This window comes from Scyliorhinus torazame, chromosome 14 (genome assembly GCF_047496885.1).
Source record: "Scyliorhinus torazame isolate Kashiwa2021f chromosome 14, sScyTor2.1, whole genome shotgun sequence".
Taxonomy (NCBI): Eukaryota; Metazoa; Chordata; class Chondrichthyes; order Carcharhiniformes; family Scyliorhinidae; genus Scyliorhinus; species Scyliorhinus torazame.
Genome location: NC_092720.1, coordinates 5,848,528 through 5,869,934, shown reverse-complemented (window position 1 = coordinate 5,869,934; position 21,407 = coordinate 5,848,528). Strand labels below are relative to the sequence as shown.

Below are 21,407 nucleotides of genomic sequence, written 5' to 3'. Positions count from 1 at the left end.
CCACCCAGGTTGAGAGGGTTGTTAAGAAGGCGTACGGTGTATTAGCTTTTATTGGTAGAGTGATTGAGTTTCGGAGCCATGAGGTCACGTTGCAGCTGTACAAAACACTGGTGCGGCCGCATTTGGAGTATTGCGTGCAATTCTGGTCGCCGCATTATAGGAAGGATGTGGAAGCATTGGAAAGGGTGCGGAGGAGATTTACCTGAATGTTGCCTGGTATGGAGGGAAGATCTTATGAGGAAAGGCTGAGGGACTTGAGGCTGTTTTTGTTAGAGAGAAGAAGGTTAAGAGGTGACTTAATTGAGGCATACAAGATGATCAGAGGATTGGATAGTGTGAACAGTGAGAGCCTTTTTCCTCAGATGGTGATGTCTAGCACGAGGGGACATAGCTTTAAATTGAGGGGAGATAGGACAGATGTCAGAGGTAGGTTCTTTACTCAGAGAGTAGTAAGGGCGTGGAATGCCCTGCCTGCAACAGTAGTGGACTCGCCAACACTAAGTGCATTCAAATGGTCATTGAATAAACATATGGACAATAAAGGAATAGTGTAGATGGGCTTTAGAGTGGTTTCACAGGTCGGCGCAACATCGAGGGCCGAAGGGCCTGTACTGCGCTGTAATGTTCTATGTTTTATGTTCTACCCTGGCACTGTGAAGGGCAGGGCCTGAGAGGAGCTATGCCCATGAAAGGAGTGATGAGGCGGTATGTAGGGTGAGGAGGTGAGGGGCAGGTATGAAAAGACCTCATAAAGTTTGAGGGGATGAAGGGAGGGGGTCCCGAATAGAGTGAAGCCCTCAGTGACCTAATAGCGGGGCGTCCTCACTTGGTGGGGGGGGAGGGGTTATGCCCATATGTGTGTGTGTGGGTGGGGGGGGGGGGTGACATTGCCCATGGGTGGAGATGTGGGCGACCACCAAGCTCACTTAGAGATTTGGGCACCCTTTCAAACTGGCGGCCCGATCTCTGAGAAACCGGACTGCCCAGCGAGTTCAGCTCCCAGTGATGACAATAATTCTATCTGTGGGTTAAACCGTTTGGAAACTCCCCAGGGCCCCATGTCTAAGTGTGGTTAGATAGCGGGTTAGCTAGCGGTGGGGAACCCGCCGTCAGAGCCAGGGAGAAACCCCTCGTAAAAGCCACTTGAAATGATTCTTAGAAACATTTCTGTTAAATCGCGGCCAATGATGGATATTCTTTTTTTTAAACTTTTCCAATTAAGGGACAATTTAACGTGGCCAATCCTCCTACCTGCATGTGTTTTGGAGCTGTGGGGGTGAGACTCACACAAACACGGGGAGAATGTGCAAACTCCACACGGACAGTGACCCGGGGCCGGAATCGAACCTGGGTCCTCGGTGCCGTGAGGCAGCAGTGCTAACCACTGCGTCGCCGTGCCGCCCGAGGATGGATATCCCTGATAATGCCCCAACAGAAATGGACAGAGTTTTTCAGAACCAATATTGTCCAATAAAATGGACAGGGACTTGGTACAAGTCTGGTCTTGTGAGTGAGATAATGTGAATGGACAGTAGAGGGCGACGGAAGACAGCTCAATCTTTGAAATGTCGCTGGAGCGCACTGAGAAAATCAATTGGAATTTTGGCGGTAACAGCCGCAGCTGTGAGGTCGGATTTTGTGGGAGGTAGAGGCCTGTCTTTAGCCCCAGATGTTTTATCATTGTCTCTGGGCGCAATTCTCCCAAAAGTGAACAAAGTTCCCCAGTGAGCGTATTTAGCTGTGTTCACCCCGGCTCTCACAGTGCTGAGAAAAACATGGCTATTTAACGCGACTAGTGTTGTATAAGGGGCCTGAATGGGGAAGGCGGGGCCGAGGGCGCACACACACCCGTTCTGTACAGTGGGAGCTCCACACGCCGGAACTCCCCAGTGCAGCGAGAGATGGGTGGCGCCCTGATCTCCGAGGCCCCCCGAAGTGATCCCTGCCCTCCCCCCAGTGCGAACGCACTATGGGAGGGTTCTCAGCAAACCCCCCCAACCCCATCCCGGGGACCTCATTTCAGTCACCAGTTTCTAATCAGAATTTGGAGAAATATTGTAACTCCAACAACACACTGATGAGAACTTCACAGTGCTCTGATAATGGGCAGGACGGTCCGAAATAAACTGTTCACACAGATCTGTGCCCCCTGCTCTGCACCCCTTTGAATTATTCTAGTACCCTGGCCTCATCCTGGAGATTGTCGCTGTGTCTATGTTTCCTGGTCAGACTTTTATTTAATTATTCTTATTCATTCGAAGGATGAGGGGGAGGTCGGCCTGGCCAGCATTTAACGGCCATCCCGAATTGCCCTTGAGAAGGTGGTGGGAAGTCGCCTTCTTGGAATTGGATTTGGGTTTGTTTATTGTCACGTGTACCGAGGTACAGGGGAAAGTATTTTTCTGTGAGTAGCTCCAGCAGATCATTAATTACATGAAAAGAAAATATATAATATAGGAGATGGACAGGTCTGTGTGAGAGAGCTCAGTGTCGCCACACTCTGGTGCCATGTTGCAGCAGCTACTGACCTGTGGGAGTGTTTGATGGGGACAGTGTAGAGGGAGCTTTACTCTGTATCTAACCCCGTGCTGTACCTGTCCTGGGAGTGTTTGATGGGGACAGTGTAGAGGGAGCTTTACTCTGTATCTAACCCCGTGCTGTACCTGTCCTGGGAGTGTTTGATGGGGACAGTGTAGAGGGAGCTTTACTCTGTAACTAACCCCGTGCTGTACCTATCCTTGGGGAGTTTGATGGGGACAGTGTAGAGGGAGCTTTACTCTGTACCTAACCCCGTGCTGTACCTGTCCTGGGAGTGTTTGATGGGGACAGTGTAGAGTGAGATTTACTCTGTATCTAACCCAGTGCTGTGCCTGTCCTGGGAGTGTTTGATGGGGACAGTGTAGAAGGAGCTTTACTCTGTATCGAACCCCGAGCTGTACCTGTCCCTGGAGTGTTTGATGGGGACAGTGTAGAGGGAGCTTTACTTTGTATCTAAACACGTGCTGTAACTGTCCTGGGAGTGTTTGATGGGGACAGTGCAGAGGGAGTTTTACTCTGTATCTAACCCAGTGCTGTACCTGTCCTGGGAGTGTTTGATGGGGACAGTGTAGGGGAAGCTAAACTCTGTATCTAACTCCATGCTGCACCTGTCCTGGGAGTGTTTGGTGGGGACAGTGCAGAGGGAGCTTTACTCTGTATCTAACCCAGTGCTGTACCTGTCCTGGGAGTGTTTGGTGGGGGCAGTGCAGAGGGAGCTTTACTCTGTATCTAACCCCATGCTGTTCCTGTCCTGGGAGTGTTTGATGGGGACAGTGTAGAGGGAGCTTTACTCTGTATCTAACCCAGTGCTGTACCTGTCCTGGGAGTGTTTGATGGGGACAGTGTAGAGGGAAATTTACTCTGTATCTAACCCAGTGCTGTACCTGACCTGGGAGTGTTTGATGGGGACAGTGTAGAGGGAGCTTTAGTCTGTATCTAACCCCTTGCTGTACCTGTCCTGGGAGTGTTTGATGGGGACAGTATACAGGGAGCTTTACTCTGTATCTAACCCCTTGCTGTGCCTGTCCTGGGAGTGTTCGATGGGGGCAGTGCAGAGGGAGCTTTACTCTGTATCTAACCCCATGCTGTTCCTGTCCTGGGAGTGTTTGGTGGGGGCAGTGCAGAGGGAGCTTTACTCTGTATCTAACCCCATGCTGTTCCTGTCCTGGGAGTGTTTGATGGGGACAGTGTAGAGGGAGCTTTACTCTGTATCTAACCCAGTGCTGTACCTGTCCTGGGAGTGTTTGATCGGGACAGTGTAGAGGGAAATTTACTCTGTATCTAACCCAGTGCTGTACCTGACCTGGGAGTGTTTGATGGGGACAGTGTAGAGGGAGCTTTAGTCTGTATCTAACCCCTTGCTGTACCTGTCCTGGGAGTGTTTGATGGGGACAGTATACAGGGAGCTTTACTCTGTATCTAACCCCTTGCTGTACCTGTCCTGGGAGTGTTTGATGGGGACATTGCAGAGGGAGCTTTACTCTGTATCTAACCCCTTGCTGTCCCTGTCCTGGGAGTGTTTGATGGGGACAGTGTAGAGAGAGCTTTACTCTGTATCTAACCCCGTGCTGTACCTGACCTGGGAGTGTTTGATGGGGACAGTGTAGAGGGAGCTTTAGTCTGTATCTAACCCGTTCCTGTACCTGTCCTGGGAGTGTTTGATGGGGACAGTATACAGGGAGCTTTACTCTGTATCTAACCGCTTGCTGTACCTGTCCTGGGAGTGTTTGATGGGGACAGTGTAGAGGGAGCTTTACTCTGTATCTAACACCGTGCTGTACCTGTCCCGGGTGTGTTTGATGGGGACAGTGCAGAGGGGGCTTTACTCTGTATCTAACCCAGTGCTGTACCTGTCCTAGGAGTGTTTGATGGGGACAGTGTAGAGGGAGCTTTACTCTGTATCAAACCCCGAGCTGTACCTGTCCTGGGAGTGTTTGATGGGGACAGTGTAGAGGGAGCTTTACTCTGTATCTAATCCCGTGCTTTACCCATCCTGGGAGTGTTTGATGGGGACAGTGTAGAGGGAGCTTTACTCTGTATCTAACCCCGTGCTGTACCTGTCCTGGGAGTGATTGATGCGAATGTATTTTCTGAGCACAATAATTCATTAAATTGCTTTGTTTGAACTCCTTGCTGACAGTTTTTCGTTTATTGTGAAATGTGAGTTGGTGTGAATTTTAAGTCTTGCACAGTGCTCTGCGGCAGAATGACCTGTCTGTGTGCTGGAATTATGTAAAATGTTCTTTATTTCCCGAGTGGATCTTCACTCTCAGTCCTCAGACAGAAGGTCAGGAATCTTCTCCTTCCTGTGGCCTGCATGTTCTATACACGAGAATCAATGGCGTACATCTTTCCTAAGGCACTCCTGCCGGTCTGATACAGGGCCGGATTCCTCGTACTTGTGTCTGCAAAGATAAAGGGGACAATTCTGAAAAGATATTTTGTGTGAAGACATTCAGAGGCTTTGGAGTAACCAGGAGCTCAATGTTTTTCGGTGAAATTTGGGTTGTCACATCAGCCATTTTATTCACATCTGTTGGGAAATATTGTAAACCCTTTTTTATTGAACCGTTTCACAAGCAGGCATCCTAGTAGTCTCTTCTCTCTCCGCCTGCTTACCTCTCTCACTCTTCTCTCTCTAATTTGCTTTTCTTTCTATCTGTCTCCCTCGCTGCGTTTTTCTCTCTTTCATTCCCCTTCTCTCGCTCTCTCTCCTTCTCTTCATTCAGCTCGGGTCTAGCGCAGCACAGAGGGAGGAACACATGAGGATCTTCCTCGGCTGCTCCAATGGTTCACCTGACAGCTGTGGATCGTGTTGTCATGGCTTCAGCTTCCTCAACCAGCATCCTAAATAGATCATGTCTTCATTGCCTCTGGGTTTCCTATAAAGAGCTGGCCAGGCAGTGAAGGAGGTGCAGCCGAGACCCAGTGCGAGATTCCTACCACGATTGGAGCCATTGGGTTTTTGCACCAAAGCAGCTGGTTTCAAGGCTCAACTTTCCTGCTGCCGCGTGGATTTAATGGAGTTGGTTTCACAACTTGTCTGGATGAGTTTTTGTTTTAATTTGTTCACGGGATATGGCATCACTGACCGCGCCAGTAGCTATTGCACATCCCAAATTGCTTTCGAGAAGGTGGTTGGGAGTTGCCTTCTGTCATAGAATTTACAGTGCTGAAGGAGGCCATTCGGCCCATTGAGTCTGCACCAGCCCTTGGAAAGAGCACCCTACCCAAGCCCACACCTCCACCCTATCCCCGTAACCCAGTAACCCTACCGAACCATTTTTGGACACTAAGGGCAATTAATCATGGCCAATCTACCTAACCCGCAGATCTTTGGACTGTGGGAGGAAACCGGAGCACCCGGAGGAAACCCATGCAGACACACGGGAGAACGTGCAGACTCCACACAGACAGTAACCCAAGCTGGGAATCAACCTGGGACTCTGGAGCTGTGAAGCAACTGTGCTAACCACTATGCTACCGTGCTGCCCACATGACATTTTATGAAAATTCTATGAATTCTATCGTCAAGCCTCCAACCTGGGAATTATCCTCAGCTTCAACAGATAGTCCCTTATGATCATCAGCCCGGGACTTTTATTGAAACATGACAATACAACTTTTAGAATGATGGTCCTATGATACTGGGTTCAGCTCTGATTTCTCCATGGCAAAATAGCTCGTAGAGAATGGGCAGAAAGGATAGAGAAACAGTGGAGTGACAGGGATAATGGAGAGTAACCTACCTTTAAAAGGATAGAGGCAGCAGGTAAGGACAGCGCCAGAGAGGAAACAACCCATTGATCCAGCCATGGCCAGCCAGCAGGACCAACCCCACTGATATTGGATACCGAGGAAGACATTCTGGAAGACCAAGGTGGATCTCTCCACGTACACGTCGACAGCATACAAAACTGAACCAGCCATCCCTGGAACCCCTGTCAGATTTAACACAATGAAGAGCTATTATCTGCTGACATCAGCTTCATACAAACGGACAGCACGTCCAGTCTTGCTTCTTTTTGGATGTGGACATCACTGGGAAGGCTGCCAATTATTTACTGTTATTCCAATTGCTTCACAACGTGCGTCTGTGCCCTCAGCTGACTGGACCGCAAGAACGGGAATGACTTCCCTAAACCTCGCTCACGTCTTTAAATCCACGTGAGGAATTCTCCGTCGGCTGGATCCTCCGCTCTGCCGGCAGCGCACCCACATCCGCGGGTTGCCGGCCGGCGAGGGGTGGCCTCAATGGGAAACCCCATTGGTCCGCTGCGAGAACGGGGATTCCGGTTGCCGGTGAGGGCCCACCTCACTGGAAAGCGGGGCTGGTGGACTGCAGAATCCCGCCCAACCTCTTTGATCCCAGTCAATCCTGTGGAACACTTTGGGATGTTTTACTATATTAAAGGTGTTATATGTAAATGCGAGTTCTCACTGTACTCCTCGAATGTGGTGGTGGGCAGCCTTGTTGAACCTGAGCAGTGGGTTTGACACAACTGAATGGCTTGCTGGGCCATTTCGGAGGGAATTCCAGCACATTGTGCGGGCCTAGAGTTACGTATACTCCAGACTGAGAGCGGACAGCAGATTTCCAAAGCTTTAATTTAAAAGGGTAAGTCATGCCAGGAGAACTCAAAGGCTTGGTTTGCTCCTCTTGCTCCATGTGGGAGGCCGGGAACATTTCCAGTGCCCGGGGCCGGCATGTGTGCAGGAAGTGTCTCCAGCTACAGCTCCTGGAAGCCGGGTTTCACAGCTGGAGTGGCTGCTGGGGACACTCTGGAGCATCCACGACGCGGAGAGAGTCATGGATAGCACGTTCAGAGAGGTGGTCACACCGCAGGCTCAGACCCTACAGGCAGGAAGGGAATGGGTGACCACCAGGCAGAGCAAGAGAGCCAGGCAGGCAGTGCAGGAATCTCCTGCGGCCATTCCCCTGCAAAACAGATATACCGCTTTGGATACTGTTTCGAGGAATGACCTCTCAGGGGATAACAGCAACAGCCAAACTCATAAGACCATAAGACAGAGGAGCAGAATTAGGCCACTCGGCCCATCGAGTCTGCTCCGCCATTCAATCATGGCTGATATTTTTCTCATCCCCATTCTCCTGCCTTCTTCCCGTAACCCCTGATTTCCTTATTAATCAAGAACCTATCTATCTCTGTCTTAAAGACACTCAGTGATTTGGCCTCCACAGCCTTCTGCGGTAAAGACGTCCACAGATTCACCACCCTCTCGTGGCACCACGGTTGGTTCTGCTGCAGAGGGGAGGAGTAAAAAGGGAATGCAATAGTTATAGGGGAATCAATTAGATAGGCTTTTCTGTGGTTGCAAACAAGACTCCAGGATGGTGTGTTGCCTCCCTGGTGCTAGGGTCAAGGATGTCTCGGAGCGGGTCCAGGACATTCTGCAGGGGGAGGGTGAACAGCCAGTGGTCATGGTACACATCGGTACCAACAACAGAGGTAAAATAAAAGGGATTGGAGGTCCTAAAAGCAGAATGTAGGGAGTTAGGAAGAAAGTTGAGAAGTCGAACCTCAAAGGTAGTGATTTCAGGATTACTGCCAGTGCCACGTGCTCGGAGTAGAAATAATAGGATGCATCGGATGAATACGTGGCTGAAGGGGGAGGGTTTCTGATTCATGGGGCATTGGGACCGGTTCTGGGGGAGGTGGGACCTGTATAAACTGGACGGGTTACACCTGGGCAGGACCGGGATTGATGTCCTGGGAGGTACTTGCTAGACTGGTTGGGGAGGGTTTAAATTAATATGGTAGGGGGGTGGGAATCTATGTAAGGAGTCAGAGCAGGGGAGTCAAGAACAAGAGAAAAAGACAAAAAGGAGAATAAGAAATGTGATAGGCAGAGAAATCAAGGGGCCTGTATCAGATAATGACACTATAAAAAATAGTAGGGACGGGACAAGGAACCTCAATAAAGCATTAGTAATTGGGGACTCGATAGTCAGGGGCACAGATAGGAGATTTTGTGGGAGCGTGAGAGACTCACGTTTGGTATGTTGCCTCCCAGGTGCAAGGGTACGTGATGTCTCGGATCGTGTTTTCCGGGTCCTTAGGGGGGAGGGGGAGCAGCCCCAAGTCGTGGTCCACATTGGCACTAACGACATAGGTAGGAAAGGGGACAAGGATGTCAGGCAGGCTTTCAGGGAGCTAGGATGGAAGCTCAGAACTAGAACAAACAGAGTTGTTATCTCTGGGTTGTTGCCCGTGCCACGTGATAGTGAGATGAGGAATAGGGAGAGAGAGCAATTAAACACGTGGCTACAGGGATGGTGCAGGCGGGAGGGATTCAGATTTCTGGATAACTGGGGCTCTTTCTGGGGAAGGTGGGACCTCTACAGACAGGATGGTCTACATCTGAACCTGAGGGGCACAAATATCCTGGGGGGGAGATTTGTTAGTGCTCTTTGGGGGGGTTTAAACTAATGCAGCAGGGGCATGGGAACCTGGATTGTAGTTTTAGGGTAAGGGAGAATGAGAGTATAGAGGTCAGGAGCCCAGATTTGACGTCGCAGGAGGGGGCCAGTGTGCAGATAGGTGGTTTGAAGTGTGTCTACTTCAATGCCAGGAGTATACGAAATAAGGTAGGGGAACTGGCAGCATGGGTTGGTACCTGGGACTTCGATGTTGTGGCCATTTCGGAGACATGGATAGAGCAGGGACAGGAATGGATGTTGCAGGTTCCGGGGTTTAGGTGTTTTAGTAAGCTCAGAGAAGGAGGCAAAAGAGGGGGATGTGTGGCGCTGCTAGTCAAGAGCAGTATTACGGTAGTGGAGAGGGTGCTAGATGGGGACCCATCTTCATGGGTAGTATGGGCTGAGGTTAGAAACAGGAAAGGAGAGGTCACCCTGTTGGGAGTTTTCTATAGGCCTCCAAATAGTTCTAGGGATGTAGAGGAAAGGATGGCGAGGATGATCCTGGATAAGAGCGAAAGTAACAGGGTAGTTATTATGGGAGACTTTAACTTTCCAAATATTGACTGGAAAAGATATAGTTTGAGTACATTAGATGGGTCGTTTTTTGTACAGTGTGTGCAGGAGGGTTTCCTGACACAATATGTTGACAGGCCAACAAGAGGCAAGGCCACGTTGGATTTGGTTTTGGGTAATGAACCAGGCCAGGTGTTGGATTTGGAGGTAGGAGAGCACTTTGGGGACAGTGACCACAATTCGGTGACGTTTACGTTAATGATGGAAAGGGATAAGTATACACCGCAGGGCAAGAGCTATAGCTGGGGGAAGGGCAATTATGATGCCATTAGACGTGACTTGGGGGGATAAGGTGGAGAAGTAGGCTGCAAGTGTTGGGCACACTGGATAAGTGGAGCTTGTTCAAGGATCAGCTACTGCGTGTTCTTGATAAGTGTGTACCGGTCAGGCAGGGAGGAAGGCGTCGAGCGAGGGAACCGTGGTTTACCAAGGAAGTGGAATCTCTTGTTAAGAGGAAGAAGGAGGCCTATGTGAAGATGAGGTGTGAAGTTTCAGTTGGGGCGATGGATAGTTACAAGGTAGCGAGGAAGGATCGAAAGAGAGGGCTAAGACGAGCAAGGAGGGGACATGAGAAGTATTTGGCAGGAAGGATCAAGGAAAACCCAAAAGCTTTCTATAGGTATGTCAGGAATAAGCAAATGACTAGGGAAAGAGTAGGACCAGTCAAGGACAGGGGTGGGAAGTTGTGTGTGGAGTCTGAAGAGATAGGCGAGATACCAAATGAATATTTTTCGTCAGTATTCACTCAGGAAAAAGATAATGTTGTGGATGAGAATGCTGAGCCCCAGGCTAATAGAATAGATGGCATTGAGGTACGTAGGGAAGAGGTGTTGGCAATTCTGGACAGGCTGAAAATAGATAAGTCCCCGGGACCTGATGGGATTTATCCTAGGATTCCCTGGGAGGCCAGGGAAGAGATTGCTGGACCTTTGGCTTTGATTTTTATGTCATCATTGGCTACAGGAATAGCGCCAGAGAACTGGAGGATAGCAAATGTGGTCCCTTTGTTCAAAAAGGGGAGCAGAGACAACCCCGGCAACTATGGACCGGTTATTGCAGAAAATACGGAGGCTGGGGATTGAGGGTGATTTAGAGATGTGGATCAGAAATTGGCTAGCTGAAAGAAGACAGAGGGTGGTGGTTGATGGGAAATGTTCAGAATTGAGTTCAGTCACAAGTGGAGTACCATAAGGATCTGTTCTGGGGCCGTTGCTGTTTGTCATTTTTATCAATGACCTAGAGGAAGGCGCAGAAGGGTGGGTGAGTAAATTTGCAGACGATACTAAAGTCGGTGGTGTTGTCAATAGTGTGGAAGGATGTAGCAGGTTACAGAGGGACATAGATAAGCTGCAGAGCTGGGCTGAGAGGTGGCAAATGAAGTTCAATGTAGAGAAGTGTGAGGTGATGCACTTTGGAAGGAATAACAGGAATGCGGAATATTTGGCTAATGGTAAAGTTATTGGAAGTGTGGATGAGCAGAGGGATCTAGGTGTCCATGTACATGGATCCCTGAAAGTTGCCACCCAGGTTGATAGGGTTGTGAAGAAGGCCTATGGAGTGTTGGCCTTTATTGGTAGAGGGATTGAGTTCCGGAGTCAGGAGGTCATGTTGCAGCTGTACAGAACTCTGGTACGGCCGCATTTGGAGTATTGCGTACAGTTCTGGTCACCGCATTATAGGAAGGACGTGGAGGCTTTGGAGCGGGTGCAGAGGAGATTTACCAGGATGTTGCCTGGTATGGAGGGAAAATCTTATGAGGAAAGGCTGATGGACTTGAGGTTGTTTTCGTTGGAGAGAAGAAGGTTAAGAGGAGACTTAATAGAGGCATACAAAATGATCAGGGGGTTGGATAGGGTGGACAGTGAGAGCCTTCTCCCGCGGATGGAAATGGCTGGCACGAGGGGACATAGCTTTAAACTGAGGGGTAATAGATATAGGACAGAGGTCAGAGGTAGGTTCTTTACGCAAAGAGTAGTGAGGCCGTGGAATGCCCTACCTGCTACAGTAGTGAACTCACCAACATTGAGGGCATTTAAAAGTTTATTGGATAAACATATGCATGATAATGGCATAGTGTAGGTTAGATGGCTTTTGTTTCGGTGCAACATCGTGGGCCGAAAGGCCTGTACTGCGCTGTATTGTTCTATGTTCTATGTTCTAAAGGTAACCATGGTGGTCTGAGGCATGAGTTGGCTATGGTGGACTGGGAAACATTACTGAAAGGAAGGACAGCGGACAGGCAACGGCAGCATTCAAGGAATGAATAGTTGAAAGTTATTTATTCCTATTTGGCACAAGAATAGAAAGGGAACTGTGTCCAATCCATGGCTCACAAGGGAAATTAGAGATAGTATTAGATTCAGAGAAGAGGTATACAAATTAGCAAGAAAAAGCAATAGACCTGAGGATTGGGAACAGTTTAAAATTCAGCAAAGACAGACTAAGTGATTGATTAAGAAGGAGAAAATACAATTTGAAAGTAAACTAGCGGGGATCATAACTGACTGATAAATTTCATCCCAGAGTACTTAAGGAAGTGGCCCTAGAAATAGTAGATCCATTGGTGGTCATTTTCCAAAATTCCTTGGACCCTGAAATGTTTCCTCCAGATTGGAGGGTAGCGAATGTAACCCCGCTATTCAAAAAGGGAGGTAGAGAGAAAACAGGGAACTATAGACCAGTGAGCCTAACGTCGGTAGTAGGGAAGTTGCTGGAGTCCATTCTCAAGGATTTCATAGCACAGCATTTGGAAAGCAGTGGTGTAATCAGACAAAGTCAGCATGGATTTACTAAAGAAAATCTACGAGACAAATCTACTAGAATTCGTTGAAAGATGTAACTAGTAGTGTTGACCAGGGAGAATCAGTGGATGTTGTTTATTTGGACTTTCAGAAGGCCTTCGACAAGGTCTCACACAGCAGATTACTATATAAAGTTAAAGTGCATGGGATTCTGGGTAGTGTCTTGAGATGAATAGAAAGCTGGTTAGCAGACAGGAAGCAAAAGGTTGGAATAAATGGGTCTTGTTCTGATTGGCAGGCAGTGACTAGTGGGGTACCACAGGGATCTGTGCTAGGACCCCAACTGTTCACATTATATATTAATGATTTGGACGAGAGAACTAAATGTATCATCTTCACATTTGCAGATGATACCAAGTTGGGTGGGAGGGTGAGCTGTGAGGAGGATGCAGAGATGCTTCAGTGGGATTTGGACAGGCTGAGTGAGTGGGTACATGCATGGCAGATGCAGTATTATGTGGATAAATGTGCGGTTTTCCACTTCAGTAGCAAAAATAGGAAGGCAGATTATTATTTGAATGAGTGTAAATTGAGAGAGTTGGATACTCAGCGAGATCTTGTTGTCCTCGTACATCAGTCGCTGAAAGTAAGCTCGTAGGTACAGCAGGCAGTAAAGAAGGTAAATGGTGTGTTGGCCTTAATAGCAAAAGAATTTGAGTACAGGAATACGGATGCCTTGCTGCAATTGATATGGAGGTGCCGGCGTTGGACTGGGGTGAGCACAGTAAGAAGTCTCGCAACACCAGGTTAAAGTCCAACAGGTTTGTTTCAAACACTAGCTTTCGGAGCACTGCTCCTTCCTCAAGTTAAATTGCTGCAATTGAATAGAGTGTTGGTGAGGCCACACCTGGAGTATTGTGTCCAGTTTTGGAGGAAAAGGGTTCTTGCTACAGAAGGAGTACAGCGAAGATTTACCAGGCTGATTCCTGGGATGGCGGGACTGTCATATGAGGAGAGACTAAGTCGGTTAGGATTGTATTCATTGGAGTTTAGAAGAGTGAAAGGGGATCTCATAGAAACGTTTAAATTCTCACAGGATTAGACAGGGTAGATTCAGAAAGAATGTTCCTGATGGTGGGGGAGTCCAGATCTAGGGGCCGTAGTTTGAGGATAAGGGGTAAACCTTTTAGGACTGAGGTGAGGAGAAATTTCTTCACCCAGGGAGCGGTGAATCTGTGGAATTCACTCCCACAGAAAGTGGTTGAGGCCAAAATGTTGTGTAATTTCAAGAAGGAATTAGATATAGCTCTTGGGGCTAAAGGGATCAAAGGATATGGGGGGAAGGGAGGGTCAGGGTATTAAAATTGACGATCAGCCATAATCATAATTAACTGGGTCAGAGGGTCAGTACTGAGGGAGTGCTGCACTGTCAGAGGGTCAGTACTGAGGGAGTGCCGTACTGTCAAAGGGTCAGTACTGAGGGAGTGCTGCACTGTCAGAGGGTCAGTACTGAGGGAGTGCCGCACTGTCAGAGGGTCAGTACTGAGGGAGTGCTGCACTGTCAGAGAGTCAGTACTGAGGGAGTGCTGCACTGTCAGAGGGTCAGTACTGGGGGAGTGCTGCACTGTCAGAGGGTCAGTACTGAGGGAGTGCCGCACTGTCAGAGGGTCAGTACTGAGGGAGCGCTGCGCTGTCAGAGGGTCAGTACTGAGGGAGTGCCGCATTGTCAGAGGGTCAGTACTGAGGGAGTGCTGCACTGACAGAGGGTCAGTACTGAGGGAGTGCTGCACTGTCAAAGGGTCAGTACTGAGGGAGTGCTGCACTGTCAGAGGGTCAGTACTGAGGGAGTGCCGCACTGTCAGAGGGTCAGTACTGAGGGAGTGCTGCACTGTCAGAGGGTCAGTACTGAGGGAGTGCTGCACTGTCAGAGGGTCAGTACTGAGGGAGTGCCGCACTGTCAGAGGGTCAGGTCTGAGGGAGCGGTGCACTGTCAGAGGGTCAGTACTGAGGGAGTGCTGCACTGTCAGAGGGTCTGTACTGAGGGAGTGCTGCACTGTCAGAGAGTCAGTACTGAGGGAGTGCTGCACTGTCAGAGGGTCAGTACTGGGGGAGTGCTGCACTGTCAGAGGGTCAGTACTGAAGGAGTGCTGCACTGTCAGAGCGTCAGTACTGAGGGAGTGCTGCACTATCAGAGGGTCAAAACGGAGGAAGTGCTGCACTGTCTGATGGTCAGTACTGAGGGAGTGCCGCACTGTCAGAGGGTCAGTACTGAGGGAGTGCAGCATTGTCAGAGGGTCAGGACAGAGGGACTGCTGCACTATTAGAGGGTTATTACTGAGGGAGTGCTGCACTGTCAGAGGGTCAGTACTGAGGGAGTGCTGAACTGTCAGAGGGTCAGTACTGAGGGAGGGCCACACTGTCAGAGGATCAGTACTGAGGCAGTGCTGCACTGTTGGAGGGTCAGTACTGAGGGAGTGCTGCACTGTCAGAGGGTCAGTAATGAGGGACTGCTGTACTGTCGGAGGGTCAGTAATGAGGGAGTGCTGCACTGTCGGAGGGTCAGTACTGAGGGAGTGCCGCACTGTCAGAGGGTCAGGTCTGAGGGAGCGGTGCACTGTCAGAGGATCAGTACTGAGGGAGTGCTGCGCTGTCAGATGGTCAGTACTGAGGGAGTGCGGCACTGTCAGAGAGTCAGTACTGAGGGAGTGCTGCACTGTCTGAGCATCAGTACTGAGGGAGTGCTGCACTATCAGAGGGTTATTACTGAGGGAGAGCTGCACTGTCAGAGGGTCAAAACGGAGGAAGTGCTGCACTGTCTGATGGTCAGTACTGAGGGAGTGCCGCACTGTCAGAGGGTCAGTACTGAGGGAGTGCCGCACTGTCAGAGGGTCAGTACTGAGGGAGTGCAGCATTGTCAGAGGGTCAGGACAGAGGGACTGCTGCACTATTAGAGGGTTATTACTGAAGGAGTGCTGCACTGTCAGAGGGTCAGTACTGAGGGAGTGCCGCACTGTCAGAGGGTCAGTACTGAGGGAGTGCAGCATTGTCAGAGGGTCAGGACAGAGGGACTGCTGCACTATTAGAGGGTTATTACTGAGGGAGTGCTGCACTTTCAGAGGGTCAGTACTGAGGGAGTGCTGAACTGTCAGAGGGTCAGTACTGAGGGAGGGCCGTACTGTCAGAGGATCAGTACTGAGGGAGTGCTGCACTGTCAGAGGGTCAGTAATGAGGGAGTGCTGCACTGTCGGAGGGTCAGTACTGAGGGAGTGCTGCACTGTCAGAGGGTCAGTAATGAGGGAGTGCTGTACTGTCGGAGGGTCAGTAATGAGGGAGTGCTGCACTGTCGGAGGGTCAGTACTCAGGGAGTGCCGCACTGTCAGAGGGTCAGGTCTGAGGGAGTGGTGCACTGTCAGAGGGTCAGTACTGAGGGAGTGCTGCGCTGTCAGATGGTCAGTACTGAGGGAGTGCTTCACTGTCAGAGAGTCAGTACTGACGGAGTGCCGCACTGGCAGAGGGTCAGTACAGTGGGAGGGCCGCACTGTCAGAGGGTCAATGCTGAGGGAGTGCTGCACTGTCAGAGGGTCAGTACTGAGGGTGTGCTACACTGTCAGAGGGTCAGTACTGAGGGAGAGCTGCACTGTCAGAGGGTCAAAACGGAGGAAGTGCTGCACTGTCAGAGGGTCAGTACTGAGGGAGTGCCGCACTGTCAGAGGGTCAGTACTGAGGGAGTGCAGCATTGTCAGAGGGTGAGGACAGAGGGACTGCTGCACTATTAGAGGGTTATTACTGAGGGAGTGCTGCACTGTCAGAGGGTCAGTACTGAGGGAGTGCTGGACTGTCAGAGGGTCAGTACTGAGGGAGGGCCTCACTGTTAGAGGATCAGTACTGAGGGAGTGCTGCACTGTTGGAGGGTCAGTACTGAGGGAGTGCTGCACGTCAGAGGGTCAGTAATGAGGGAGTGCTGTACTGTCGGAGGGTCAGTAATGAGGGAGTGCTGCACTGTCGGAGGGTCAGTACTGAGGGAGTGCCGCACTGTCAGAGGGTCAGTACTGAGGGAGTGCCGCACAGTCAGAGGGTCAGTACTGAGGCAGTGCCGCACTGTCAGAGGGTCAATGCTGAGGGAGTGCTGCATTGTCAGAGGGTCAGTAATGAGGGAGTGCTGCACTGTCAGGCGGTCAGTACTGAGGGAGTGCCGCACTGTCAGAGGGTCAGTACTGAGGTAGTGCTGCACTGTCAGAAGGTCAGTATTGAGGGAGTGCCGCACTGTCAGAGGGTCAGGACTGAGGGAGTGCTGCACTGTCAGAGGGTCAGTACTGAAGGAGTGCAGCATTGTCAGAGGGTCAGGACAGAGGGACTGCTGCACTATTAGAGGGTTATTACTGAGGGAGTGCTGCACTGTCAGAGGGTCAGTACTGAGGGAGTGCTGGACTGTCAGAGGGTCAGTACAGTGGGAGGGCCGCACTGTCAGAGGGTCAGTAATGAGGGAGTGCTGTACTGTCGGAGGGTCAGTAAAGAGGGAGTGCTGCACTGTCGGAGGGTCAGTACCGAGGGAGTGCCGCACTGTCAGATGGTCAGTACTGAGGGAGTGCTGCACTGTCAGATGGTCAGTACTGAGGGAGTGCTGCGCTGTCAGATGGTCAGTACTGAGGGAGTGCTGCACTGTCAGGGAGTCAGTACTGACGGAGTGCCGGACTGGCAGAGCGTCAGTACTGAAGGAATGCTGCACTGTCAGAGGGTCAGTACTGAGGGAGTGCTGCACTATCAGAGGGTTATTACTGAGGGAGTGCTGCACTGTCAGAGGGGCAAAACGGAGGAAGTGCTGCACTGTCAGAGGGTCAGTACTGAGGGAGGGCCGCACTGTCAGAGGATCAGTACTGAGGGAGGGCCGCACTGTCAGAGGATCAGTACTGAGGGAGTGCTGCACTGACAGAGGGTCAGTACTGAGGGAGTGCTGCACTGTTGGAGGGTCAGTACTGAGGGAGTGCTGCACTGACAGAGGGTCAGTACTGAGGGAGTGCTGCACTGACAGAGGGTCAGTACTGAGGGAGTGCTGCACTGTTGGAGGGTCAGTACTGAGGGAGTGCTGCACTGACAGAGGGTCAGTACTGAGGGAGTGCTGCACTGACAGAGGGTCAGTACTGAGGGAGTGCTGCACTGTCAAGGGTCAGTAATAAGGGAGTGCCGCACTATCAGAGGGTCAGTACTGAGGGAGTGCTGTACTGTCGGAGGGTCAGTAATAAGGGAGTGCTGCACTGTCAGCGGGTCAGTACTGAGAGAGTGCTGTACTGTCGGAGCGTCAGTACTGAGGCACTGCCCCACTGTCACAGGGTCAGTACTGAGGGAGTGCTGCACTGTCAGAGGGTCAGTACTGAGGGAGTGCCGCACTGTCAGAGGATCAATACTGAGGGTGTGCTGTACTGTCAGAGCGTCAGTACTGAGGGAGTGCTGCACTGACAGAGGGTCAGTACTGAGGGAGTGCCGCACTGTCAGAGGGTCAGTCCTGAGGGAGTGCCGCACTTTCAGAGGATCAGTACTGAGGGAGTGCTGCACTGTCAGAGGGTCAGTACTGAGGGAGTTCCGCACTGTCTAGCACTGTCAGAGGGTCAGTACTGAGGGAGTGCTGCACTGTCAGAGGGTCAGTACTGAGGGAGTGCCGCACTGTCAGAGGGTCAGTACTGAGGGAGTGCAGCATTGTCCAAGGGTCAGGACAGAGGGACTGCTGCACTATTAGAGGGTTATTACTGAAGGAGTGCTGCACTGTCAGAGGTCAGTACTGAGGGAGTGCTGGACTGTCAGAGGATCAGTACTGAGGGAGGGCCGCACTGTCAGAGGATTAGTACTGAGGGAGTGCTGCACTGTTGGAGGGTCAGTACTGAGGGAGTGCTGCACTGTCAGAGGGCCAGTAATGAGGGAGTGCTGTACTGTCGGAGGGTCAGTAATGAGGGAGTGCTGCACTGTCAGCGGGTCAGTACTGAGAGAGTGCTGTACTATCGGAGCGTCGGTACTGAGGCACTGCCCCACTGTCACAGGGTCAGTACTGAGGGAGTGCTGCACTGTCAGAGGGTCAGTACTGAGGGAGTGCCGCACTGTCAGAGGATCAATACTGAGGGTGTGCTGTACTGTCAGAGCGTCAGTACTGAGGGAGTGCTGCACTGATAGAGGGTCAGTACTGAGGGAGTGCTGCACTGTCAGAGGGTCAATACTGAGAGAGTGCTGCACTGTCAGAGGGTCAGTACTGAGGGAGTGCTGCACTGACAGTGGGTCAGTACTGAGGGAGTGCCGCACTGTCAGAGGGTCAGTCCTGAGGGAGTGCTGCACTTTCAGAGGATCAGTACCGAGGGAGTGCCGCACTGTCAGAGGGTCAGTACTAAGGGAGTGCTGCACTGTCTAGCACTGTCAGAGGGTCAGTACTGAGGGAGAGCTGCACTGTCAGAGGGTCAGTACTGAGGGAGTGCTGCACTGTCAGAGGGTCAATACTGAGAGAATGCTGCACTGTCAGAGGGTCAGTACTGAGGGAGAGCTGCTCTGTCAAAGGATCAGTGCTGAGGGAGTGCTGCACTGTCAGAGGGTCGGTACTGAGGGAGTGCCGCACTGTCAGAGGGTCAGGTCTGAGGGAGCGGTGCACTGTCAGAGGGTCAGTACTGAGGGAGTGCTGCGCTGTCAGATGGTCAGTACTGAGGGAGTGCTGCACTGTCAGAGAGTCAGTACTGACGGAGTGCCGCACTGGCAGAGCGTCAGTACTGAAGGAGTGTTGCACTGTCAGAGGGTCAGTACTGAGGGAGTGCTGCACTGTGAGAGGGTCAAAACGGAGGAAGTGCTGCACTGTCTGATGGTCAGTACTGAGGGAGTGACGCACTGTCAGAGGGTCAGTACTGAGGGAGTGCCGCACTGTCAGAGGGTCAGTACTGAGGGAGTGCACCATTGTCAGACGGTCAGGACAGAGGGACTGCTGGACTATTAGAGGGTTATTACTGAGGGAGTGCTGCACTGTCAGAGGTCAGTATTGAGGGAGTGCTGCACTGTCAGAGGGTCAGTACTGAGGGAGTGCCGCACTGTCAGAGGGTCAGTACTGAGGGAGCGCTGGACTGTCAGAGGATCAGTACTGAGGGAGGGCCGCACTGTCAGAGGATCAGTACTGAGGGAGTGCTGCACTGTTGGAGGGTCAGTACTGAGGGAGTGCTGCACTGTCAGAGGGTCAGTAATGAGGGAGTGCTGTACTGTCGGAGGGTCAGTAATGAGGGAGTGCTGCACTGTCAGCGGGTCAGTACTGAGAGAGTGCTGTACTGTCGGAGCGTCAGTACTGAGGCACTGCCCCACTGTCACAGGGACAGTACTGAGGGAGTGCTGCACTGTCAGAGGGTCAGTACTGAGGGAGTGCCGCACTGTCAGAGGATCAATACTGAGGGTGTGCTGTACTGTCAGAGCGTCAGTACTGAGGGAGTGCTGCACTGACAGAGGGTCAGTACTGAGGGAGTGCCGCACTGTCAGAGGGTCAGTCCTGAGGGAGTGCCGCACTTTCAGAGGATCAGTACTGAGGGAGTGCCGCACTGTCAGAGGGTCAGTACTGAGGGAGTGCTGCACTGTCAGAGGGTCAGTACTGAGGGAGTGCCGCACTGTCAGAGGGTCAGTACTGAGGGAGTGCTGCACTGTCAGAGGGTCAGTACTGAGGGAGTGCTGCACTGTCAGAGGGTCAGTACTGAGGGAGTGCCGCACTGTCAGAGGATCAATACTGAGGGTGTGCTGTACTGTCAGAGCGTCAGTACTGAGGGAGTGCTGCACTGACAGAGGGTCAGTACTGAGGGAGTGCCGCACTGTCAGAGGGTCAGTCCTGAGGGAGTGCCGCACTTTCAGAGGATCAGTACTGAGGGAGTGCCGCACTGTCAGAGGGTCAGTACTGAGGGAGTGCCGCACTGTCTAGCACTGTCAGAGGGTCAGTACTGAGGGAGTGCTGCACTGTCAGACGGACAGTACAGAGGGTGTGCCGCACTGTCAGAGGGTCAGTACTGTGGGAGTGCTGCACTGTCAGAGGGTCAGTACTGAGAGAGTGCTGCACTGTCAGAGGGTCAGTACTGAGGGAATGCTGCACTGTCAGATGCTCAGTACTGAGGGAGTGTTGCACTGTCAGAGGGTCATTACTGAGGGAGCGCCGCACTGTCAGAGGGTCAGTACTGAGAGAGTGCTGCACTGTCAGAGGGTCAATACTGAGGGAGATCTGCAATGTCAGAGGGTCAGTACTGAGGGAGTGCTGCACTGTCAGAGGGTCAATACTGAGAGAGTGCTGCACTGTCAGAGGGTCAGTACTGAGGGAGTGCTGCACTGACAGAGGGTCAGTACTGAGGGAGTGCCGCACTGTCAGAGGGTCAGTCCTGAGGGAGTGCTGCACTTTCAGAGGATCAGTGCTGAGGGAGTGCCGCACTGTCAGAGGGTCAGTACTGAGGGAGTGCTGCACTGTCAGAGGGTCAGTACTGAGGGAGTGCCGCATTGTCAGAGGGTCAGTACTGAGGGAGTGCCGCACTGTCAGAGGGTCAGTACTGAGGGAGTGTCTGACTGTTAGTGAGCTTTCATTTGCCATAATAAAGCGAGGTGCCCTCTGCCCTCTGATGATATTATTCTGAAGATGTTCTCCCTCGTGTGCCTGGGCTCAATATTTATCCGTCAACCAAGATCACCAAAACTGTTTTACTGATCATTATCACGCTGATGTTCGTGGGAGCTGCTGTGCGCAACGTGACTTTTTAATTACACCAGTGCCTTCAATTTGAGAGTACTTTATTGGTTGTTAAGCACTTTGGGACATTAAAGTTGTGATTGGGCTATAAAAATGTAAGATTTTCTTTTCTGGACCCTGATTGGGCTCCAAGTTTCTAACTGGACCGACAGTTACCTCCTACCAGCAGGGTAATACCCGCCACTAAACAAATCCTCAGTTTGATGGCCAGGTTGTCCTTGAGAAACTTGATGCAGTCCAGGCCGAGGATGAGGATGATAAAGGCAAATCCAACCAGAATATCGGCAGTGATCATCAGAGCTCGTGTCATCACCAACTTGACTGTGAGAAGCAAAGCAGACGGGGTTAGTGGGGCAAAGACATAGGCGACATCTTTATTCCTCGG

At 51.3% G+C, this 21,407-nt stretch overlaps 1 protein-coding gene across 1 annotated transcript in view; it reads right to left on the bottom strand.

Annotated features, from left to right (window-relative positions):
• Positions 1-4,654: 4,654 nt before the first annotated feature.
• Positions 4,655-21,407, bottom strand: part of LOC140389238 (claudin-16-like) — a 46,309-nt gene continuing 29,556 nt past the window's right edge. The window contains exons 3-5 of the mRNA XM_072473409.1: positions 21,179-21,343; positions 6,288-6,479; positions 4,655-4,943 (exon numbers count right to left, since the gene is read on the bottom strand). Coding sequence (XP_072329510.1) covers positions 4,861-4,943; positions 6,288-6,479; positions 21,179-21,343 — 440 coding nt within the window. The 3' untranslated portion in view covers positions 4,655-4,860. The remainder of the gene's footprint in view (positions 4,944-6,287; positions 6,480-21,178; positions 21,344-21,407) is intronic.